The sequence below is a fragment of the Haemorhous mexicanus genome, chromosome 3 (genome assembly GCF_027477595.1).
Source record: "Haemorhous mexicanus isolate bHaeMex1 chromosome 3, bHaeMex1.pri, whole genome shotgun sequence".
In the NCBI taxonomy this organism is placed as follows: domain Eukaryota; kingdom Metazoa; phylum Chordata; class Aves; order Passeriformes; family Fringillidae; genus Haemorhous; species Haemorhous mexicanus.
Genome location: NC_082343.1, coordinates 13,572,253 through 13,598,254, shown reverse-complemented (window position 1 = coordinate 13,598,254; position 26,002 = coordinate 13,572,253). Strand labels below are relative to the sequence as shown.

The window sequence follows — 26,002 nt, the reverse complement described above, 5'->3', positions numbered from 1 at the left end:
AGGGAGGAGACTTAACATTGTCAAACAGCTTTCAGATTTCACAGTTGTCAGTGTATGTGGGAAACAGCCCTTTTCTCCCTGATCACCTTGTCAGCAACAACACAAGGAGTGATGACATTAAAGTGTCCCTCGGGTCACTGCAGTACCTGAGCAAGGTCTGCCCACAGTGAAACTGGGGAACGAGGCAGGGATGAAACAAGTCCAGAGCTTGTGCCACGACCCTGCATCCTGACAGGGTTTTTTAAATGCTGATGCCACCCAGTGTCAGCACAGAGCACTGCCAGTCACCCACCAATCACACAGCCCTCACCCAAAGCAGGCGCTCACACCATCACTTACCAAGGCTTCTGCATTACTCTTGCAGTAAGATTATAGATAGGGCCATAGAGAAGATAAATTTGGTTACAATATTAGATTCAAAATTCATTTCCACAATGCAGAACAACTGTCTGCCTTTGACAGCACTTGGCTTCACTGAAAAGTGGATTTTAGCAAGGGGAAGGGAGAAGCTGAAAGGGAGAAGGATGAGAAAACGGTGGTAGGGGTTAGGGCTTTTTGAGATATTTGTAACTTTATTGATCTTGTGACCTAAAGGCTTGTTAGTTAAAATTTTAATGTTCACAATTACCCTCTTAAAGATGCCAATAAGTTAAGGAATGAGACTGGTACATGGCATAGGAGTGCCACTACTGCAAAAGACAAGCTGTGTCAAAAAGCCTTAATAAAAAGAACTAGGGAGTAAATTAATGTGAGCTCAATAAACTACATACCCCTTCAGAGACTAAACTGAGGATTTTCAGAAAGCTTTGTTAAGAAGTTGGACTCTATGATCCTTGTGGGTCCCTTCCAACCCAGAATATTCTGTGATTCTGTAATACCTACAACTTCAACATCAAAGTATCTCTCCTACGTAAGTCATGGTAGTGGACAGTAAAAGTCACATTCTAAACCACTATTTTTTCCTGACACTTCCTGCATTAAAGTTAAAAATACTCAATGAAACTTAAGAGGGAGAGGAGGAAAGACATAGAGAGAAAGACAGAACTTGGAAACAAACCAATTTAAATTTAGAATTCTCTTGGAAGGAGTGAGAGAAAAGATGGATTTCCGTTCATGTGCTCACATGTAAGCTATTCCATACTGATTTGGCAACATACACAGAGCACTGCACATACCTGGTGCAAATTTTGTTGTCCCAAAAAATCTAACAGTGCCTGTTCTCTGTCCCACTACCAGTACTCTGTCTCCAACCTGGATTTCTCCATCAAGAGCATTTTTCCTCGTGGTTGGGGAACTATACAGCCCTGGTCAAGAGAAGAACAAGATATGAAATTAGTGAGATTAAATCTTTAAGATTAAAGTTTTCAATAGCAAGCCAACTGATAAGTGAACAGAGTATTTATCTCTAACACAGTGTACCTTCCACACATGGCAACACAAATTTTGCTTAGACAAAAACTTGCGTTGTGCAGCACAAAAACTGGACTACAGCCTTTTCTCTACTCTGAAAAGGTACAGTGACCAACTTTAAAAACACTTTGCATCTTGAAGACATTATAAAAATCTTTCTAGAAGCTGCCAAACTTAGGTTTATGGTTAAACTACTTCACAAGTGTCTTTCTCAAACTATCTCAGATTCTGAAACAGCACTAGCAGTTCTACATAAGTATTTAATGCAGCAGTGAACTCCCCCCTGTGAAAATACACCTCAATGCAACAGACCATACCAGCACTAATCTTAGATGAGGCAGAAGATACTCTGGTCAGGGCCTTTTTACTGCTGCTCGTTGAGTTCCTCTTCTTGGAGTAATTCCTTTTGCCTTCCAAGGAGGCAGTAGAAGAGGAAGAGCTGCTGTACCCAGGAAAACCTGAAGACATAAATGGAAGTTGTCTTTCAGGGATTATAACTTGGAAAAGGACAGATTAAGCAGAAGGGAAAGCTCTTGTAATATGGAAGTTATCTGCTCTTCATAGACCACAGAAAACAAAGTAAAGAGCCAAAGTTAGAAGTTGTCATGCAGCATTTGCACAAACACGTGTCAGGAATAACACGGGTGCACATGACCCTGCCTGGGGAATATGGTGATAGCTGATGCTAGAAGAGGTCTCCACAAGCCCATCTTTATTATTCTATGAAAGTTCATCTAAACAATCCCAAGCATATTTATTAAAATACATGGGCTTTAGTAATAAGAGATCATACCACCAGCCTTTCAGCATCCAGCCTAGTAAAGATTTGATGAGAAGTGGAAGGAAGGTGATATTATGTGAGTGAATTATTGCCTGGATTAAAGCCTACTATATTCCATTACATACTGTATTAATATTAAAATCTGTACTATAAAACAAGAATGGGAAACAAATCACTTTTATTTCCATTTGCAAACCCTAAAGTCTAAACTGTCCAATAAGACTTATGTTCATCCTTCCTGCTTCCTTTTCAAGGCTCTTTCTCTTCTCCCCTTACTTAACCCCTTCTGCCCAAAACAGCAAGACACATCTATGCCTCAGCTTATCAGCGTGAAAAATTAGGATAATATTTCTTATCAAACTTTCCAGACTTTTGAGAAGCTTAATCCATTAGTTTTGGCAAACAGCTTATACTGATGCAGGGTTCGTTTGTCCAATGTAATTTAATTCTCCAATTTTACAAAACAGTAAGGAAGAACTGAGGAAAGCCAAAGGCAGTGGGTCCAAACAAAAGCTGAGGACAGAAATCTGAAGACTCTGAGATACTCTCTGCAGTTAGGCTACAATAAAGAAAATGCAAACTATTCACTAAATAGTGACTAAACAGGCAAACTTCAGCTCCATGTCCAAGGTATAAACACACATGCACATTTGCAGACACAAACTACATGTGTGCCTTATTTAAAAGCCAGTCCAGGGATGGATTCATTGGAGGTCAGACCACCATTTTTACAGGGATGCAACAAGAACTGCTCCAACTAAACCTGTCATCAGGATACTTCATTTTGTGGGAAATGACAGTGTGGGAGAAGGAAGAGCAGAAAGGACTTCAGCAGGCCATATAATTGATTCCTTTTCCTTCAGGCAAAACAATTATTTGTTACAACACTCCTGACAGGTGAGTATTTGGCCTGTTCTTAAAAACATCCCATCAGGGAAATCTCAAGACTTCCTTAGCAGTGTATCTCACCACATAATTATCCCTAGTGTTACAGGGTTCTTCTCCTCCCTAACATAAAACCTCAATCACCAGCAGTTTAGATCAAGGTGTTTTACTCCCACTACACATGCAGAGTGGGTTTTACTAACCCTTGTATTCCAAAGCTTCTACTTTTATGCCTTTCAGCTTCTGGCTTTTTAATCACACAATCACAAATTTCAAGTCTTTACTCCTAACTCATGTTTTATAAATCCAGTTGTTGTTGTCTTTTCTGAATTCACAACTGTTCACTCACAGAAGCTATAAAAAGATGCATTCCTTCACAGATCTGTTGGAGCAAGTCGAAAGGAGAACATGAAGATGTTTAGAGGGATGGAGCACCTCTTCTATGCGGAAAGGCTGAGAGAGTTGGGGTTGGTCAGCCCCAGAGAAATCTCACTGTGCCCTTTCAGTGCCTGAGGGGGGCCTCCAAAAAAGATGGACAGACTGCTCACGAGTGGAAGCAGTAACAGGACAAGGGGTAGAGGCTTCAGACTGACAGAAAGGAGGCTTAGATTAGCTATTAGGAAGAAATTCTTTACTGTGAGGGTGGGAGACACTGGAACAGGTTACCCAGAGAAACTGGGTGATATTTAATGACCCTTGATGATCTTTAATGTCCCTTCCAAGTCAAACTATTCTGTGATTCTATGCCTTAAGGAAGGAATATTCAAATTCACACTTCAAATTATTCCAAAGAAACACTGCCTTTAGCAACACTTACAGTATGATTTTATACACAAAACCTCGAAGGAGACAAAACTTTTAGGGTTTGCTCAAGACAGCTGAAAGTGAGGTCCCTTTGTGTTTCAAGTTCAGCAAAGTACTGCTGTGGCAGAAGTTATCCAATTGTGAAACTAGAAAACTGCAGAGAATTATTCACATGCAAAAGGCACTCTTTAAAAGTTATTTTCATTTTTCATATTTGAAGCCTGTTCTTGTGAGTCTGCCATGACACAACACCAAGACTGTTAAGCACTGTTAGATGGTAACACTTTATTACAGAAGCATGAACACACAGATAGAGGAGAGGAAAATAAAGCCAATAGAATATTAAAATCTAGGCAGCAACAATACAGGGTAAAAGGTCTCCCTCAAAAACCTCAGCTGGTAATTCTGCAGATCCTCTGCAAGATCATTTACTAAGAGCCAGCTTTAAGGGCTTTTCTATGTTCCTGCCCAAGTATTCAGACAGAAGTGGTTACCAAACCAACACAGAAAGCCAGCCAAATGTCCACACAAATTACTTTGCTCCTAGAAAACTAAACACCTACAGCCTGCTTGAGACCTGAATTAAACAAGCATGCCAACTTTTTTCTACAGTGTAGATACAGGGCTTTTACAGAGGTAGGGCAGCAATAATACTGCTTCTACCATACAAAGAATTTTTCTTAAAAAGTTTAAAAAAATGTAAAAATTATTTCATTACCATCTTTTGCAGGTACAGTTTTTCCCCTGTTAGCAGTCAGAAAGTTGTTTTCAGAAGCACTGTCTCTTTTTCCAATATTTAGGCCTGTAAAAAGAATATATACCATTAAATATACACATCCTAACAAGAAACAATAATTTTACAGGAAAGTCACATACAAAAACAATTTTTGCAGATTATGCAGATTTGCAGATTACTGGATGCATGAAAAAATTGATAAAACTGTACAATTCCTTAGACACTTGATAAATGGGTAAAATGAGAACTGCAGAATTGTTTTAATGGATAAGCACAGATATTAAACCCCTTAACACATTAAACCAGTCCAAACTATCTTGCCAAACAATAAACAAATTGTCTATAAAATACTAATTTTGATACTGAAGGAGATTTATTTAAATCTTTCAAACATTCATATCTATAATATTCACTTTAATAGACTTAAGGTCTACTATTCACCAGTATTAAATTCATAATTTCTGCTTTAAAGATTACACATCAAGGTTTTGAGAGAGATTTGAGATCAAATCTTCATTCAGACTACAAATAATGATGTAAGCATGCCAGTATGATTTTGAAGAGCCTAATTCTCAGTGCAGCGATGTTGTGATAAGTGTAGGAACTCATACTGTCACCAAAGTTATAATTTGCAATCAGTCATTTTGCATTACTGACAGCTTCCTACCCTAACTCAATGAAGAACAAGCTTATCTGTGATTTATCCCCTTCCTGTCATGAAAGAAAAATCATATCCATTTTATTTAACTACATCTCTCAGCTTAATTCAGCCACAGGGACTGAACTAGCTTGTGAATGTGGAGTACTTCCCAAACTTTTATGGCCATTAAGGCATCAGATCAAAAAACTAGCGGTTTCTGACTGATAACACATTTCTTAATTTTATCTCAGTAATCCTTTTCCTAGAAACTTGAAAAAGATCTTTTCTCATCAATCTGATAGATTATTCAAATCCAGTAGAACCAAATAAAATTTCAAAACCTCTACACAATATTATAAGTACATTTTACTTTGCAGCTTATAACCTTACCTACAAAAACCATATTAATTTTTCTTGAATCATTAAAACCAATGTAACCCAGGGAGGAAGTTTAAAGGAAAGAAATATGACCTGGTGATCCACATAAAGACTGCAAACCGAAGTTCTGCCTCTGCAGCTTTGTCCTGCCAGCCAATCAGCCAGGCATGTTAATTGCAATGGAATTCTGTGCAAGGCCTCCCTGCACACTGCAGCTTCCAGACACTCACATGCAGTGGATGTAAGCTCTCCTGGGCAGATGATGCTTAACTCACTCCAATTTCTACCTTAAAGCAAGGTATCAAATGTTTAAATTTTACAAAGACACAACTGCACCTTGTGGGTTATGACTGAACTAGGTCAGTGACAAAGGAGAAGTCCTTCCCATTACAGTTTAATGGGTTACAAACAGTTCACAGCAAAGTGAATCAAACACTGGAAAATATTTTACAGAAGTCAGCTTGGATCTGCTCCTGGGCAATACTCCTAACTGCTTATCCCAAGAAGCTTTTCATGCAAGATGCCCATTTATAATTAGCTCGAATCTTGTGCTAACTGTAAATACAGACACTTACTCCCTCCTCAATCTATGCAGAGAAAAGCAACCCAAAGTCACCCAAAAAGCTGTCAAAATGCATGTTTTTCTGGCACCAGCCTGCTGCATTGCTTCTATACCCTGCATATTTCAGGTAAAGTGTGCAGTGTTTTAGGGTGCTTGGGTAAATTCAATGGGAATGCGTGTTATCTTCCATCCTTTAAGCTATGCTGCCTTAGTGTGAGTCACCTGAACAGGGCTCAAAAGGTGGAAGAAATGCCAATGAGCCAATGAAATATTTACTGACATTATTACATAGGCAGCCAAACATGGCGGGGGGCAGATTATGCATGGCCAACACTGCTCACAGCAGGGAAGAGCCTGTTCTCCAAACAACTTGGAACCTGAACAGTCAGAAAACATGGATCATTCACTCCACAGGGAGGGAACTTACACAGAAGGATTAAGTAAATTGAGCAAATTACTAAGAAAGTAAAACAGAGCCAGAGACTGAGCCCATAACTCCAATCAGTAGACTGAGGCCTTATTACAAGAACAACCTCTCTCTTCTAATTTGGCACTGGTTTTACTCAGATAATTTAATTAGCAGATAAAACACAATGAGTTAAATAGTTTCATTATCATGTTGCCAGAAAATAAATCTCTTTAATTTCTAGGCATAAAGGTGTATAGATTACTTACTAAATTTTCATTCTTTGCAAATTCTCCAGGAATATCTTAGTAAATAGAACCTCATTAGGTTGAGACACTTAAGTGGTATCACAGCCAATTAGAAATTACTTTAATGGCTCAAGAATAAATGTTGTGTTGAGAGGCTTTCTATATAGAGTATGTAAAGAGTAGAAACTGTCACAGTACATCAGATCACTGCAATCACAGCTCCCTACAATGTCCTTCCAGCAACCACTCCACAGGCCAGTGAACTTCCAACCAGGAAAACATGAAGTTAATGAATACCTTATCACCTCATCCCAGCTAGGAACTAACTCCAAACATGAATTTTAATACCAAGATTTTACTACTTCTTGAAGATTAGTACCTCTCCATCCTGTGTCAACATGCAAGAAAATACTCACCAGAATTCACTCTGGAAGTTACGTGTGTCACATCAACTTTCTTGGATTTGACCAAAGGTGAAGAGCGCACAGAAGAGCTTCGTACGGAGCTTTTCTTGTGATCAGAAGCCTTGCTTATTTTGGAAAGGGGTGCAAAGATACCTGGAGAGAAAATTGTATGTGCCAACAAAGAACCATGGATAAGGGTAAAGTAATGAAATTTTGCAGCTAGTCTCTCTCACACCAATTAATTCAGGGGGCTTTTTTAGCTACCATCATAACTGGCTACACTGACAAAGCACTTGCAGGGTAGGAAGGACAAGCTCAGGAGAACAGTGAAACCAAAATCCTTATCAAGCAACTGGAACAGAGTAAGTTGGAAACACTCAGACTATCAATTAGAACCTCCTTTTTGTCCTAACAGTTACGATCAGTCTCCACTGCTAGAAAACACAACACCTTTGTATGCCCTGTGTGACCACAGCACTTCAATTAAAATACCTCAAGCTCAAAGTCAGAAAACAACTACAAGCAGGAATGTCTGACCAAGGAAGACAAAGCAGGTAAAGAAACATGGCTATTATTGTCACAGTACAAACAAGTCCTTTCAACAATATCAATGAAAAAACAGGAAATCTCAGAGTTTCAAGGAAATAACCAGCAATTTTGACTGGTTAGTTGTTTCAGTTATTTTGCAAATAGTTGCAGCCAAAACTTTAGGACCAGCTAAAGAGCCAATAAATCAAACAAAGCACTACACTACAAAGAAAAGCAACAGAATCTGCTATTTGTTTCTATCCTCCCAAACAGCTCATACCTTTCAGTACTCTTTAAATTTGGGGGTTTAAAAATTGAAGAAAAAATAAAACCTATACCGCGTTTTGGTGCACACTTGAAGTACTGGACTCTTCCAACACTTCCATTGTTCTTCCCTTCTGGTTCATCCAGCTCTACACCAGCCCACTGGCCACTGGCAAATTCTGTTGTGCCACAAAATCTTAAAGTACCAACCTAAGAGGAAAAGAATCAACACAGAATTTTAATGGGTTTGTTAAACAAGTATTGTTCAGGAGAAAATAGTATTCATTATGAAAGAGACAGCAAGTCATCTCCAAAATGCAAGACAAGTCATCACAAAAATGCAAACATCATTTACCTCACTTATTCACATTCCTACCTTTCAACACCACTCAATACTTTTTCCAAAAGGTCTCAGTCCTTCTGTATATATTTTGCATTAAACAGCAGCCATGGTTATGGACAGATGCCACAAAAGACAAGAATTGGACAGTAAGAACCACTGTAAACACAGCTCTAAGTCAGCAAGGTACAGGAGCACATGCCCAGTGAGAGGTTTTACTTGCACTGTTTATCCAGGAATAATTCTAGAATCAGGGCTAGGTATCTCCCTGAACTGGAGGTTCTGTAGACATATTAGACAAATCTGTGTGAACATAAATACACACAAACATTTTATATATATATATATATATATATATATATATATAAAACAAAGGTTCAAGGGTAAACTTCAGAGCATAATTAGTTTTTTCTTTGGAAAAAATTCAGAAGTCTTCTATTCCCTCCTAATGATTAAACAAAATTTTAAAAGTCAGCAAATGTTTTAAACATTTAAAATGTTTTAAACATCTGCTGTTGCTTCAATAATTACTATAAACTATGAACAGATAAGCATATGAAGAATATCAAGACAGACCAGTCCTGCTGGTAGACCTCATTCTCCACAAATATACATTATAAGCTCACACACTTCAACCAAACAGGGGAGGAATAACTACAAGAGCTGCATTTAAAACTGATTTAAGTTCATTTTTATATTTGATTTTTAAATTAGTTTTAGTAATAAAAAACTTTGATCTTTCAGTTGCTTAGTTTTCCTCATCTCATGTGACCTTAATGCTAGTTATTTTACACTGACTCTGATGTTTAATCCAAGCCTCAGAGAGTAAACAGATAGAAACAATTTTTTTTAACTACAAAACCTTCCAGCTACTCTCTCCTAATGTCTGTAAAGAAATAAACACAACCCAGAGCCTCTTCTCTTATGCTGAAGATCTCCTTAAACTTGATTGTTATAGGCAGGTATGTCACTCTAATCTAGACTGAGACCTTTTAGCTGTCAACAAAGGGATAAAATTCATCCAGAGGAAGTTCAGCCAAGCAGCCCCACAGATTCCTACAATTCCACCACTTACTTTCCAGGCACAAAGAGCCAAAGAGCATTTACTGAGCAGAGAGGAGAACAGCCAGCATCTTAAACTGGAGGTGGGAGACGGCAAAACTGCCGCTCCTTTTTTGACCACGGACCTGCAAGCAAGGAGCACGGGATCTCTCTTGCATGAGACACAGCAGGAGCAGTTTTCTCCCAGCTGCTGATCTTTCTGCACTCCCATTTCACCAGATGTGATCCAAATGGACACTCAGTCTAGCAGAGCAGGAGCTGGTGGAGCTGTGGGACCCCAAATCACATTCACATGAACACCTGCTAACACAGCTTCCTACCGTCCAAGACAACCTGAACAACAGGCACAGTAGGAGTCAGGAGAGCAATCTATTCTCCCTCTGGCATCCACTGTGCTTGGCTTTCAAGCTTCATTAAAACTGACATATTAGGAGACTGCAGAAGCAGGAAAGACAACAGGAACCCATAAATATAGCTCCAAAAAATGCTGCTGTTCCAAGTGGCCTCATCCCAGCTTCCATATTCCAGAATGAGAACTGATCCAGGAGAAGGTTAAAAACAGGGCACCATTTTACTCATCCTGTTTTCACTTTTGCTCTACCCTGCAGGAATTTAGGAGTACGGAGGGGCAGGGAAATTGTATTCTTTTTGCCATCCTTGTCTTCTGTTAAGTGGGTAGTCTTCCTTATCTCTTCCACAATTACTCCTCTCTCCAGGGAGACATCTGCTGATAACAGGCTATTGAATGTCACTGCATGGCTGATATGAACTACAGCATCCCACTGGGAGATGCTCCACCCAGAGGGAAGGGCCAAGCATTCTACCCAGATATAATCTTGAGATTCTGGAACACCAGCAGGCTTCTCCACTGGATTTTCCCAGAGGAACAGCTGCCTCTTCCACTGGATCTTCAGAGGAAGACTACACCCTTCTACAGGATCCCCGCTCCAACAGAACCACACCTGACACTCCAGGACGACTGCAGCCACAATTCCAATTGGACTGCTACCCACACCCTGACCAACACGGTGTAAAGGTCATAGTCTGACTCTATCAGTGTTGTTTTGGTTTACTGCATTGTTTATTTTATCTTTTTTTTTTCTTCCCTAATAAAGAACTGTTATTCCTGCTCCCCTATTTTTGCCCAAGAGTCCCTTAATTTAAAATTTATAGCAATTTGGAGGGAGGGGGTTTACATTCTCCATCTCAGGGGAGGCTCCTGCCTTCCTTAGCAGACACCTGTCTTTCCAAACTAAGACAGAGAATGAGAACTGATCCAGGAGAAGGTTAGAAATAGGGCACCATTTTACTCATCCTGTTTTCACTTTTGCTCCACCCTGCAGGAATTTAGGAGTATCGAGGGGGAGGGGAAGGCAGGGCTGAGAACAACTTTTCCATTCAGGCAAAGAGAGAAAGGAGTGGGAAGCAATGTGGGAGTACTGCACAACAGCTCCTCACACACAAAGAAAGGAAGGGAGGAAAGCTGCTGTGAAAATGGAAGTTCAAAAAGCACAATCACATTCCTTCTTCCCACCTGCTCTAGAACAGATTTGGCTCCCTTAAAGAAAAACAAGCTAGCTGCAAAGCCCTGATGGCCCTTGGCAGCAGAAAACCAGCTTCTAACAACTCCTTAAAAAACACTGCAACAGCATAATCAATTAGAAGAATAAAAGCAACCCAACCCAGGCAGCTCTATCCATCTACAGCGAGCACATGAGAGCACAAACTGTTCTGTGTGCCTCACTTAGAGGAAAGATACACAAGCGCACCAATTTTATCACTTTCTTGTTCTAGAGCCTCCATTACTTGCACTTACATTATCTCCTCTTGCTGCCACTGTGATTTCTGATAAAGAAACTTCTGACTTTGAAGAAAAGTGGCTTTCTGTACATATTTCAGTTAAAATGCCTACTGCATAGCTAGTGATTCCTTTGCTTTCCCTGACCCACTTTCAAGAATACATCAAATTAAAATACACAATGGAAGCTGCTTCACACTCTTGCTGGAGATCAATTTAGAATCTTTCAGTTGTGACAGCTATAAATGTGAAGATATATTAGGAAAGCTATTAATATGAAAGCTATTCAAATATAAAATTTTGCTCAAAAATGCTTTCAGTACTTACCAGGAGAAAAGTACTTCTCTGAAAGAGTTCTAGCACTTAGATCCCTTGCTATCAGAGCAAATAAAAAGTCAGAATACTGAATGCAATATTAATGCTACAGTTTTAAAATGTTTTTAGAAAGGTGGCTATCGTGGTAGCTTCTAAAGGGCTATTCACATTTGAGCTGGACCTCTATTAGCTACATCCTTATACTTCCACAGAACCATATAACAACCCTGTTGGCACAGCACTGCCTGAAAGATTTTAGCTGCATTGCACCAGTGAAATTGGGTTACTATAGGCTAAGCAGAACTGAAGGGTTTTTTCCTTGCCTTCTGGAAACTATCAGGAGTACTTCACAAATGCACGCTCCTAACAGAGCTGGACAACTCACAAAGTAATTTGCCAATTTTATCATCACTTTGAAATGACACCAAAAATGTTAATAAAAGCTGAGCCATGCTGATGTACTATAGGAGACTTAAAAATCATTTAAAGACAAAATGCAGCCTATGCCTGTCAAAACCGCTTTTCATAATAATGACTTTATCACACAACTCTTCAGCTTATGACTTTCCCCAACCAGTTTCCTGCTGCCATCCAGAGATCACACCTTCCAGAAAGCATTTCAGACCCTCAAACTGAGGTATGTCTCCAAAGTGGTACAGAAATGGACTCTCCAGGAATTATGAGAGTAGTACCAGGTTGGTGGCCATACCTTCTGTCCTGCAATAACAACCCGATCTCCCAGCTTCAGGCCAAGTGACAAAAGCATGGCCCTGCCTGTGACGTGGTCATATGTTGGAATCATGGCTTTGGAGATGTCACACGAGAGAGGCACTGCATCCAGCAGGATCTGCTTGATTTCCTTTGCACTGGCTGCTGCATCTGCCATTTCCAGTGGCATATCTACTGGATCAGGAACCACATCTGCTGGAATTTGCCCCTTGTCATTCTGAAAAAAACATAACATAGCACAGGATTTAATGTTGTTACAAGATAAATCTGACCAGGTGAAACCACAGTGTTTCACAAAGTGTTTAATCCTCTTTAATAGAATTTTTTTCCTAGAATATAAACAACTGTGAAAAAATCCACATTTTCAAAAAAGGATACCAGACCATCCTTAGATAGATCAGCCAGCATGTAACACCATCTCATTTTTGAAACTGACAAGTAACCAACATTTTCAAATTTAAGAACATTATTAGGACTCAGAACACCTGAAACAAGACACTTGTGTGTTCAGGTACCTCTGTGTACCTAAACACAGAATTGGGAAAGCAATGCAGACTTCTGGTCTGTAATGCCAACACCAAAATGCCAACTTCTCCCACAGAATCTATCTTTACCCAGCATACAGCTTGCTCCTTGCTGAGGCTTATTCCAAATGTAAGAGGGAATTTAAAAGTACGTTGCATGTATAGAATATGCAAATGTGATGGCTCCCATGAGTACCTGAATAAATCTCTTCAGGTTTATCTAGGTACAGACTACCTTGTGAGAGATGGATTAAGGACAGAGTCCTTTCCAAACACATCCTGGTCCCAGAGAGCCATGGCTGGGATTCCCTGCATGTCCTACATGACAGGACAAGTTGCTGGAGCACCAGCTCCCCTGGAGTTAATCTCAACTCCAGGCAGCTGCCCAGACAGCAGGTACTGTCAGGCTGCTCCAGGGACACTTCTACCTACACTCTTTAACAAAGCCATGGGTGAGGAGCTTTGGCTGTCTGCCCATTTTCACAACATCTGCAGCAAAATAATCATCTCAGTCTTCCAAATTTGTATCAACTGAGCCCCTGGACTCAGACATTACCAGAAGGAATGATGCAGAGTAAAACTGTATTTGTTTTTATCCCTTCAAAACAGACCAGAAGTTCAATGTTCCCTGAGCCCCCTCTCAATCCATCTCAAAGCTAGAAAAGTATAATCCTTACTCAGAATTTACCCTGCTGTTCCCAAATAATCAAACTCTACACACTGTCTCTAGTCAAAACCTTATTGTAGGTTTGAGCAATTCAACACCCACCATTCCTTAAAAATCTCCAATCAGTCTAAGTAAAAATCACACTAACTTAAAAACAGGAAGTAACTGGGTTAAAATAGAGTGGGGAGTTTGAGTTTGTAGTCATGACATTAGAGATTATTTTGGTCACATCAGCCCCACAATTCAGCCCACCAGGCACCCTGCAAACCTCTGTGCCCACACAAAGCAGGGGCAGAGCAGTGGCAAGAAAGCAGAGTGGAAGCTCAGGGGAAGCTCAGGATTTCCCTTCTCAAGGGCACAGCCACCTCTGCCAGCTCCGAAAGCTTGTGCAACTACAAAGCAGCACTGCCTGTGACAAAGGACTCCCAAACATAACAGCTGCCAGAGAACTTGAGACACATTCATGCACACTGAATAGAGAGACAAAAAGAAACCCACCATTTTCCAAGAGATCTAGAGTGAATATCATGAAGAACTGTATGGACAATAATGTTCCAGAAGATTTAACAGCAACAGTGCTACATGAAGAAATGACTTTTGAGTATCCTTGAAACAACTATGATTTCTCATTTAAAATAACACCCCCCCCCCATTTGAAAATGGAGAACTGAGATACTGGTTTTGCTAAAATAAGAAAACCTTCCAAGCCCTTCCCCCCTACAACACAAACAACAAAAAAAACCCCAAACACCCAAATCAAACACAAAACTCAATCAAAACACAAGATTGTGACTAGACACATATTAGCAGCACTCTGCACTATAACCTAGGCCTATTATTAGGTTACTAAGGAGAGCAGGTGATGTTTATGCTTTCTCAGTTACTCACGCTAACACCAGGCTCACTGCTAAGCACAACACTGCATTTCTGGAAGGCAAAGATTGCACTCCTCCATTTCTGAAAAGATCCCCCACTGCCATGGGGACTCAGCTGATGCAAGACACCCATGAGAACAAATAAATGAAAGCTCAAACAACAAACAGAAAAACCTCTTGAAAGTCATTTGAACTAATGAACCAGACCATGACACAAAAATACAAACTTCAACACACAAGTAGGACAAAGCATACAAAATCATCCACTAGGAGTTGCAAATATCTTTTTCTGAGGCACTCTCACTCCATGTAGCACACTTTTAGCTAGTCAGAATCCTGGACAGACTGTTCAGTTTTTCCAGGTACCTTTTTCACCTTCTGGTGAATCTACAACCTAACTCCTTACCCTAAAGGCAGGATTTGCTCCATGTTCCAGTAAACACTTGACAGCTCCTGTGCATAGGTTAAATGCAGCAATATGCAAAGCTGTTCCAAAATCAAAATCACTACAGGTGGCATCCACATCTGCAATTAAACATCACATGTGAGGTATGCAAGTCTGTTACATGAACATTTTCCCCTACAGATTTCTTGAGAGGACATTCATTTTTACAGTTTATGTTAGTATTTACACAGACACACCATTATTTATGTACCAAATGCATATAAGAAGCAATTCTACATAGAATATCAACCTTATTTGCATCTATTTATTCATACCACAAACCAACCTGGAAGATGAGCATGTACTTTCACTCATTTTTTAATACTGATGGCTTAACTGCAAAATTGCTGCTACTCAGGGTGCCCAATCTACTGTGCCAAGATTAACAAGTGAGTAACTTCAGGTTTGCAAGTAAATTAACTTTTTAATGTTTCAGACACATTTCTATTTTATTGCTTCTAGGTGTCAAACATTAAAATGAGATGCATCTTCAACCAGTTGTTTTCCTTTGTGAGCAGGCAGTAAGGCAAGGGAAAACTGATTATACATCTGCTTTACACTGATTTAATTACTAATGGCCAAAAATGAAGTAAGAGCTGGTGATTGTTATAATTTCTTTGTTTTCAAAGAAATGCACTCTGAGGGGTCTTGCACTGATAGTCTGGAAAATGGAGAACTGCATCTGACTGGAAGTGATTTAGCACAATATATATTTCTATCAGTTGTTCCCAATATATCTTTCAATCTGCTATGAAGTTATTACTGTTCTAGAAGACTGGAGTTTAAATGTCTGTTTAGTCTGAGGCTCCTCTCTTAAATTACACAAGAGAGATGTCATTTTGAGTAAGTATAGGACTGTTAATTAAAAATGCCAGCTGATTTAATACACAAGCCAAAAGACCACAAGTATTAGCAATCATGTTCCAATTTGAAATACCAGGGAGGAACATAAAACTTTCCACCTCAGGGCTGAAGAGTCTCCTCATATTTTCCAGTATCGGTCTCTATCCCAGAAAACACTAGCCCTTCTCACAATGCCATAAACAAAGTATATCCCCACTGCATCAACATCCTTCTATAGCTACACTAAATAAACAAATAAAACATCAACAATATAGAAAATACAGTTATATATGTTTGCATAGACATGTTAAGTTCATACATACTAATAAAACTGACTCAATTTTATAAAGATCAAAGGTAACAAATTTGTAATCAGAATTTAACAGTTTTGTAATTGCACCGATTGAACACAAACATGAAAAAAGACTGCATTCACATGCCTCAATCCTAATGAGAGCTACTCATGCAGATGTACCAAAGGTCAGAAGACATCACCAGGTTAAAACCAGCTAGAAGCTGAGGAGCTGCATACAGCCATTGAAACGTCCATGGAATACAGCCAAACATTTTCTGCACACATAGGAACCAATCTGCAGAAACACTGGTCAGTAGCATCAGCTACTGAGCCAGCAACAGCTGCATCTACTCCTATTTTGAAAAACAACCCAGGTGTGGTTTGGTTTTTTGAGTTAGACTGTGTGACTTCCTCAGACTTGCAAGCTTCATGCTTAGATTTTCTGAACAGTTAGTTCTCTCACAGCTTCAATCTAAATGGGCACAGTAGAGGTGACAGAAAGAAAGACAAAGACCAAATGTTACCTGGTAACTACCTGCAAACTATCTAGAGGAAAATAATTCACAATTTTTGTATTTAAAACCTCTAAAAATCCAAGACCAGACTAGCTCTCTCCTGTAGCAACCAAGGAGTAAATCTACTAACTACAAAGAGTCATAAAGAAATCAGTTTAGCAGTAAATCAAAAGGAAACACCTGGGCTTCACAATGGGAGTCTCAGAGTCAGCACACCACTGTCTTGAAAAGTTATTTTTATATTATCAACCATTTTTTCTCCAGTTCAGTATGGATCCATCCAAGGCATGTTCACCTTCTACGTATGTTCTTCCTTCTCTGCAAACTGCCTGATGAAGTATGAAGCTAAAATTATTCTATTAATTCAGACTATCCATTGTTTCCATGTCACAGGCAAATAATTTTACATATTTCCTGAGATTAAAAATATCAGCTACTTATCCAAGAATTGCCAGCTGCCCAGTAACCAGAGTGGTTTCCTTGGAAATCTGAGCAAAGTCCCACCCCTTCTGTAGGAACTGCACAGGAGGAGAACACCAAATGCAAACAAGGTCTGAAAGGAGACCTAAACTGCTGATGCAAATTATGGAAGCCAGGCTACTGAAATGTGATGTGGACTTAACTACTGTGCAGTCTGATTTTGTCTTTTGTTATCCCCCCACATATGTCACCTCCTAAGCAAGTGACACCAGTAACACCACTGCTTAGCAATTACCTCCCTGGAGGTTCAAGATGTGGTAAGCAAGCCCTGGGTACTCCAAAAGCCTATCAGCTTTTCAAACTGCTAAGACAGAGTCCCTAGATAAAAAATCCTTTTGCAAACTAACACAATCAGAAGGATATTCAGTAGAACAAATTCACATTTGTACAATTTCAGTGATAAAGTTGCTTACTGGCTTTGCTGTCCTGACCAAATTAGAAACAAACAGTTCTGATCAGAACCATTTCTATATTTCCATGTGCATAAGTATAAACTAATGGGCTTCAACTACCAGTCCTTCACAGTATCATTCCAAAAGGTGTTATCTATTTATGCCAAACACTAAGGTCAAACTGTTCCTTAAACAGGACCTTCTACATAGCTGAGAAATGGGAAAATGAGCACGTCAGAATTGCCTCAGTCACAGGTTTGCCACATGCAATTGCCTAATCCCCTACTACTCCTTTAACTTTCACCCCACATGTCAAACATACCTTTCAATGTTTAAGCAACCTTAAAAACCACAAGATTTTACTAGAATAGTTGTATCTTTGGTTTTCTCCGAACATTCCCTTAGTTCTCAATAACTTAAGATTAACCTGTTTGCTTTCCAGTCTATCTGAAACTTCTATTGTCTTGTACAAAGCTCAAGTTTAAAAACCAGCAATGGAAACAGTATAGTAAAGCACTAAAAATTAGCTTAAGAGAAAAATGAACCAATGAGGCTCAATAAAAGAATAAGAAATTATTTATGTATAATGGATAAACGAAGACCAGACTTACAGACCACAATACATCAGCTCAGGATCTACAAAATATGGACAACTACATGAAACAAAGGTCACAGTGCCTACCTTTTGGCTTTGCATTTTTCAAAATAACACTGATGAGTTCTGGAACATCAAAGTAGGCAGCATAGTGCAAGGCATTCATATTTGTCCAGCGGCTGCGCAAGCTGCTGTCAGCACCCAAATCAATGAGCTGTGTTGCAAATTTTACAGCAGTTTCAACATCACCTGCAGGGTAATTTTTGCAAAGTATGCATTAGTGATTTATTCATTTGACCTCAAAAAACGCATAGATGTTTATGTGTAAAACAAAACATACATTAAGCCCTTCAAGCTCACAGCAGAACTATTACTATACCTTTTTTTTTTAGGATTAGGATACAGAAATCTTTGCCCTTTATCATAAAGGGCTGAAATCTCTGGTCTATAATAACACTGTTTTTCTCTAATCTAAGTACTGTGTCAGCCAGCAAACCCAGGAGTTTTAGGACCTGGCAGGAGAAAAAGAATTGCACATCACAATGCTGAAGTTTATGTTAAAAGATGCGCTGACACCAGGCAAGATGACCTATGCCAGACCTCTCTCAAACTCAGAGGAAAAGTGAGCTCAGGTCAACAAAAGAGTAAGAAAACATAAAAAAGTTAATATGGGTGTTCAAACAGACTTAAATGGGTTCTCATTTACAGTATTTACGACCATAATAATGCAAACAAAGTTTATTGTTCTCTTCTGACACAAACAGGGTGAAAGAAACGAAACAAAAAGAACAGCCAGTCACCTAAATGTTCTGCTGTAAGAAAACTACAGCAAAAATTATAACAAACTTGCAGCTTGCACCTCAGTCTGAAACTGCCTTTGCTGCATGAACTATCTGTTTAAGCTGGTACTACTGTGTGTAATACCTATACCACTAACTCAGCTTGCTCCCCACAGCTACAGCTGCAGTTCTGCATCTTCCTTGCTCATGGCCACTAGAACAGAGAAAACCAAGCACACACACAGAAAAAAAAAAAAAATAATCTACTGCAAGGAGAAATTCTGCAAGTGTCAGTGGGATAAGCTTATGTGAATCAATTAGGTTTTTACATCTATAATGACTTTTTTTTTTTTACTCACCAATGCCATGAGCCCCTGATTTGCAAGTGTAATGCAGGAGAGTCATATCAGTCAGTCCATCTCTGTCATTCACATTGCAACCCCTTTTAATGATCTGACAGGCAAGTGGAAAACAAGCACATTTTAGCTCGGGCATATCTCTGACATCACTACTACTTCCTAAGTTATTGCAGATATATTGACTCCTGGATTCATTGCAATGGCTAGTAACAAAAGAAGCCAGCCAGAAAAGACTCTTAACTGCAGAACTGAGCAACATACACAAATGTAATAAATAGCATTATAATTAACCTTCATTATTTACAGATTTTAAAAATTCTTTATATTGCTCCTTTTAACATTTACTTCATATGCTAAAAAGTTAAGCAGTTAACTGAGTGAGAAAATTATTTATGAAGCTCTCCCCTTGTTATTTGATCTCTCAACAATTACCCAGCTCACTCCCACATAACCCCAAAAAGAAGCCCTCAGTTATAATATGGTAGGGTTCATCTTCATTACACTTTCCCAGAAAAATCTGTAATCAAGAAGAAAAATAAGAAAGTAGGATGGAAATACTTAGAAACACATTTTATGCCTTGGAAATATTGCCCTTAAGGTCAGGCTTTAACAGTAACTTCATATATTTTTTGGGTTTGAGTTTGGTATTACTGCTAAGTAGGAAACTGAAACCAAGGTGAAGGGTCTCAACACAATTGCCTTGAGAGAAACACTGTTTATACCATCTATGCTGAATTTTATCCATCATCTTTCTTTTTCCAAATAAAACCTGACAACATGTGGAATACAAGCCATGATCAGTCACTACTTGTTAAAAGGCAGAAACTGCATTTATGATTAATTCTGCTTCTGAATGAACTGGTTTTATTCACTGTCAACACAGTATTTAACATTGAGAGCACTCAAGGATCTTCATTTGTATCTTACCTCATTCCCAATAATATCAATATTCTGCTGGACCTGTGGAACCCACTGTCTTAAGATAGCAAACAATTCAGAAACTGATGTTTTGGGGTCGAAGAGTATTTCTTGGCATGCTGCATCATTGGGATCGAAGAAGGAAAACTCTGTTAAAAAAGAAAAGAGTCTGTATAAGATCTTGATGTTTAACATGCATCTAGTTTTTCAAACTCAGAGGCAAAGAACAGCAGAGAGAAAACATCTTCCTTCTTCTTCTTCCATCACAATTTACATGGAACATACTAAAATATAAACACACACTCTAATCACGAAGGCATTCTGTGACCTCAGCTATTTTCAGTATTTCATTAATGCATCAATCCCAGCTGGTGGCAGCTGCAGGAAACAAACACCTTCAAAAATTAAGGCAATAAACCAAGACCAAAAAAAAAAAAAAAAAAAAAAAAAACCAAAAAAAGAAACAAAACCACTTTTAAAGATTTTAAGCCTCATGCTCTTTCAGGCAACTGTAACTGTATGAACACCTTACTACGAAAGTATACGCATTACTCACAGGTGTATGTGTGCATGTGCTTGTATATACACACTCTTTATTTTTAATCTGTGGAATTTCTTCCAGCTCTGGAAAATTATATGAAAGAATCTGGACAGCAATGACTATGAGGACAGGGAATGAAAGCAGAGTCTACTACTATCAGCAAATGAACCATGGCAAGCACTGAACTTTTACCCCCCCTGCAGCTATCAGGGAGTTGCCTTTTAAACAGGTTTTGGATAAATGTACAACTCAGCTTGCATCCATCACAGATTCACAGCTCTCAGACAGGACAGACAGGTTAAGCAACACACACCATCACCCATCTGGGTGTGTGACATGGCATAAACCACTCCTGGGTGAATCATCCCAACCTTTCCCCAAAAACAGCATACCTGACTTCTAGATTGGATTAACAGATAAGAAAGAGCAAGTACAGAGCTCTCTTTCTGGCTGTTTAGAGTTCCTCAAACTCCATCACCTCAACAAGAATGGAAAAGGAAGACAACTTTCACTGATATTTACCATTAATTTTTATTTGCACCTAGCATATAAAAAAACCCCAAGCCATTTATCTCCCAGCCCTACAAGAAGTGTGCTTCTTCCCTACATCCAATGCAGCAACACACATCTACTGATTTATCCACTAATATTTACCTTCCACATAAACCACAGTTGATCTACAGCTGAAACTATGAAGTAAACAGACAACTAGGCAACAAGATTAATGATCCTGCATGATATTCACAGTTCTTATTCTACCAGGAAGATTTCTAACCACAAACCTGATCCAAATTATCTATCAGATAGCAACTCTTAAAATCAGCATGGTAGGGTAAAAATCTGAGACTATATTAAGGATTAATAACAACCACCCTAAGTGCTTAACAGGTGATCAGCTGTAGTCTTTGCAAGCAAAGCAATGCTACAGAAAATCTGTTAAAAGCAATGAACCCCATGAAAGGATGGCAATGGCATCTAGATACCTTAAAATACTACTTTCTTCCCCTCTATCTTACCCAAGTATTGATCACAGTGTCCAACTGCATTAAGGAAAAATAAATACACTGAATGTAAAGACCAAGAATCTCTCTCTGCCATGGTTTAACCGCCTTTACCCAGATTCAGCAATGTTACTGTTACACAGGTGACAGCAATCTCCTATAAAAGGATTTTATTTTAATTTAATGAGTAGGCAGAAACCAGGTAGAACACATAGCAGTGAAATCATACGGTTTTTAGAAGATACCACAATAAAACAATGTTTAAAGAAGGCAAATGGAAACTTTATCTAAGGGATAAGAAAGTAGAATGGAAATAAATCATGGCAGTACTTAGAGCAGACAAGGAGAGACAAGGGATGAGAAGAGGGCTAAACCATGTAAAGACACAGATTCATGTACTGAAACATTTCATATGGAACACTTATATTCCCAACCTGAGCCAACTTATAAATCAGGTCTTGAGAATGCTGAGCCTGTCAAAGACAGACCATTACATGTATTTATTCTTCCTGAATACAGCTGATTGCTCTAATCAATGCATGGGAAGCAGAGAGGTGGAAGGAGTGATTTTTGAAGCATATAGATGCTATTAATATCTTCTGTAACATTCAAAGGCATTATAATTGCAGCTATCAGTGAAGCTCCTTACCTACAGTGACATTTTAACACATTATATACTGTCAGAATTTTTATTATAATTTATACATGTGAAGACAGTTACTGAAGACAAACATTATTCTGACAGCTGATCACTGATACTTGGTGTAATTTTCTACCACTCACTTTACAGTCCTTACCACCACAAAAACATACACTTCCAACAGAACTATCCTCTTCTAGTACATCATTTACATACTAAAGCACAAGAAAAGGTCTAACTTTAGAGGTTTTAAATGTAGATTAATTTCCCTTACTTACTCCAATTTTACATCTTAACACAATATCCAATTCTACACTGAGATGTGAAAGAAGTACAAACGTGACCACAAGTGCACAGAACTGTACGAAGAAAAGATGTAATTTATAGTGTATGCAATAAGAAAAATAGAAAAAGCATGGGTCTTCATCTTTCATCTCATTTAACAGAGAATCCTTTTAATAAGAAGAAAATTTCTTCTGAAAATAAATAATTAAGAGCTGACAGCTCTTCTTAAAATTTATTATTCAAATTTATTCTCTGCTGATCACAAATTCATTTTCTGTTTAAAGTACATACCACAGTCTGAAGGCATTGGTGCTGCAGCAACAGAAAAAGTAACAGATGTTTCAGAGTTTGGGAATAAGAATCGTTCTCTTTCAATGAGGGAATCTCCTTCGAAGGAAGGCTCTGGAAGATCCTCTATGGTCATCTTCTAGAAAGCCACTTTAGGAGGAAAAATAAAAATCAATAAATACCCTAATTGGAAATACTTGAGATTGGTTCTATCATAGTAAGATATAATGTGCAATGAGACTAGAATCTTAAATTTGCAAACTATTACTGCCATTACATTCTTACAAACTGATATATGAACAAGGCTGACAGAGTATGGTGTCAAGTTAGCCAACTTCTAGTTTTGACTTCCACCACTAAACTTGCACTTAACTAATGGAAAACATCATATTTCTCCCCAGTTTCCCATTTGAGCAGTAAAGAAAATATTAATGCTCTACTTAGCAAACACACACTGAGGATAAATGGATTAGTGTGTTTCACAGCTTTATGAAAAGGTGAAGCATCAAGTACCTGCCCTCATGCTCTGCATGCACATTCCCTCCCCTCACCATGAGCAAGAACATGCTGCCAGCTACTGCTGCCTCCTCTTTTTAAATTCTCAGCTCTTTCATCTTCCCACACACAGCTGCAGACAATTCATCACCAAGTGATTCACTCCTGGACTCACGGCTCTGTATCAGCTCCTTTCCCAGCTCTGCTCCTGGCTGGTTTAAAACAGCACACTTACCACAGCCTCGGAACCTTCCCCCTCTTCTGCTGCTTCCAGTCAACTTCCCAGGCCTTCCAGCAATCTAGGAGAGAGAATCAAGACTAAAACATTGTAGAGTTATAGAGACAAAATCTAACAACCAGCCCAAGTTACATCCTAGTTACAGTTCACAGGTTGAGATCAGAGGAAAGCTAGCTACCACTTGTAAGACAGTTTATCAGGCAAATTCATTAACAAATAACAAAAAAATCATTATTCTTACTAGAAACAGACATGATTGCACCATCAGAGACTACATCTCACAGCTGAAAAATTTAAACTCTGCATCTTGAATGATCAATGTTAAACACAATATTAAACACTTGGAGTAAAAGCAACATTTCTACTAAACAACCTACATTTTTATTCTGGAGATTGCTATACAGTGCTCTTTTCTCAGGAATTTGTTCAGCCAGCTTGCTGGACAGAAAGAAGCCGTGGAGCTTGAAGGAATGTTTGTTTTTATTACATTTAATTTATACCCAAGTAAATATGAAAAACTAAAAGAAGACATATTTTGGTTTTTTGCATCTATCACACAACAAACTATATGAGTAGATTTAGTCTGATATTTCCCCAAATAAATCCGTCACACTGTTTGGGACCTCACAATCTACATGCTAATATATAAAAAGCATCTTAGCATTAGCAGATGCTAATCTTGAAATAAATAAATTAAAGCCTCCTTTTCTTGCCCATCATAAACATTTCCAACTTGTTCTCAAGATGGAAATAAAGGTCCACAAGAAAAATGCTCACTTTTCTCCCAACTAGTTTATTTCCTTAGTCTTATACAGCTGTACAAATTCATGTTCTGGCATGAAGATCAATGAGGAGGCCACTGAAAGGACAGGACTATTTTTTCCCACAGCATTATCAAATTGCATTGGCTTACGTGTTCTTTTATTCAACAAGGCCAAAAATATCTCTAATTATTTCAATTAGTATTTTCTTACAGTCAGGAAAAGTTAAGAGTTTACATTTCAATGGCTTAATAGCCATCATAAAGATGACAGCTTTCTTGTGTGAAGGACTATAAAGTCCCTTAAGCTGCAAATACCTAATTAAATTGCTTTTGAAGGGCAACAGTGAAATAAAGCTGCTACAATCTGATATTTCTTCAGAGGCTATGGCAAAACAAAACAAAGCTTTGTAAGACACATGAACCCTCAAGTTTCTCACAGGCAGCACCTCAGAGTTCTCACGAAATGCTCAAAGGAACAAGTAATATGCATGAGTATAAAAGACATATTAGCTGAGCCTCTTAAGCTGGAAAAAGACACAAAAGAAATTAAAAGCTTTTTGCACAGCCCTACAACTGAGGGAACAAAAGGAGCACAGTGAAAAGTAGCCAGACCTGATTGAGCAGATGGTAACAGGAAAGGTGACATTTTGTGAAGCAGGACAATATAAGTTGTTGGAACTTGAAATCAACAGAGACATTTCAAAATTAATGTAAGAAAGTGTTTATGGCACACAAAAAAGCAGACCACACAGAACAAAATCTGTGCAAGAGTCAGGGCATCTTTTATTCTGCAGTGTCGCAGACAAGAACACCATCTGTGTTCTGCCGAAGCAAAGCAGGCAGGGAAACAACCCATGCTGTCAGGTAGACAGCTCCAAGTCCCAAGGGCTACAATGCAGATGCTGACCCAACCCCACAAAGAATGAATTTACATGTCAGCACCTCCAGTGGAAGTGCGCACACCCTCACACTGCAGGGTTTTCACCTGGCTCCAGAATGGGGCACATGTCACCACCCAGCACTGACACACAATGTCAAGGTGACACGTTCTGCACCCACAGCCACCTCCAGGGGCTGCCAGCTCAGCTGTGAGAGCTTCCCAGCCAGCTAACACCACACACACAGCTGGAAAGGCAAAGGAAAAGGCTGAAAACTATTTGAAAGGAAGTGAAAAGGCATTCCTATGCCATCCTCATAATGAGCTCTGTTGTGAGCAAAACCAAAACAATACCCAAAACGTACTTCCCACCAAGATTCAGCTGGAAAGTCCTGGTGCAGTGGAAAGGGAGGCCTTCCAAAAGAGCAGTGACCCTCCTGTATTAGCAAAAGAGTTTAGAGCAAAAACTATTAGAGAAATTACATAAAAGAGAGAATTTTTCTATTCACAGCATTGCCAAACTACCACTGAGCACAGCTGAGCACAGCAGAGAGTATCATACTTACTATTTGCCAGCCATATGTTCTTCCAAATGAATTGTATCTGAAACTGAAAAAGCAGAAATATCAGGGAAAAATCTTCAAAGAGTCATCAGATGCACACACCCTTTTGTTGGCAAAACTGAACAGTAACAACAGGTTTCTTGATATCCACACATTACAGGAATGCGTGGTAGCTCTGCAGATACATATGAAAAAATTCCATAATAGAGGATCCAACTTTTTCAACGTACTCTCTAGTTTGTAATTTGTGTTAAAGCACAAAGCTTTCCTGCAAGTGCTGTAAGAACTTGCACATGCTAAAGCACTTCAAGCTATAACACACAGTTGTTCTGGG

General features: G+C 38.9%; 1 protein-coding gene across 2 annotated transcripts in view; it reads right to left on the bottom strand.

The window, feature by feature from the left end:
- Nucleotides 1-26,002, bottom strand: part of CLIP4 (CAP-Gly domain containing linker protein family member 4) — a 32,499-nt gene that overhangs the window by 5,356 nt on the left and 1,141 nt on the right. Inside the window, exons 2-15 of one of the 2 annotated variants that reach the window (XM_059840858.1) lie at nt 25,672-25,714; nt 25,471-25,542; nt 23,463-23,526; nt 22,736-22,882; nt 19,987-20,126; nt 19,060-19,153; nt 18,009-18,170; nt 14,763-14,881; nt 12,271-12,507; nt 8,121-8,256; nt 7,267-7,407; nt 4,599-4,682; nt 1,728-1,868; nt 1,176-1,304 (exon numbers count right to left, since the gene is read on the bottom strand). In XM_059840858.1, the coding sequence (XP_059696841.1) occupies nt 1,176-1,304; nt 1,728-1,868; nt 4,599-4,682; nt 7,267-7,407; nt 8,121-8,256; nt 12,271-12,507; nt 14,763-14,881; nt 18,009-18,170; nt 19,060-19,153; nt 19,987-20,126; nt 22,736-22,868 (1,516 nt within the window). In that variant the 5' untranslated portion in view covers nt 22,869-22,882; nt 23,463-23,526; nt 25,471-25,542; nt 25,672-25,714. The remainder of the gene's footprint in view (nt 1-1,175; nt 1,305-1,727; nt 1,869-4,598; nt 4,683-7,266; nt 7,408-8,120; nt 8,257-12,270; nt 12,508-14,762; nt 14,882-18,008; nt 18,171-19,059; nt 19,154-19,986; nt 20,127-22,735; nt 22,883-23,462; nt 23,527-25,470; nt 25,543-25,671; nt 25,715-26,002) is intronic. The other variant, XM_059840857.1, reaches the window with a different exon arrangement.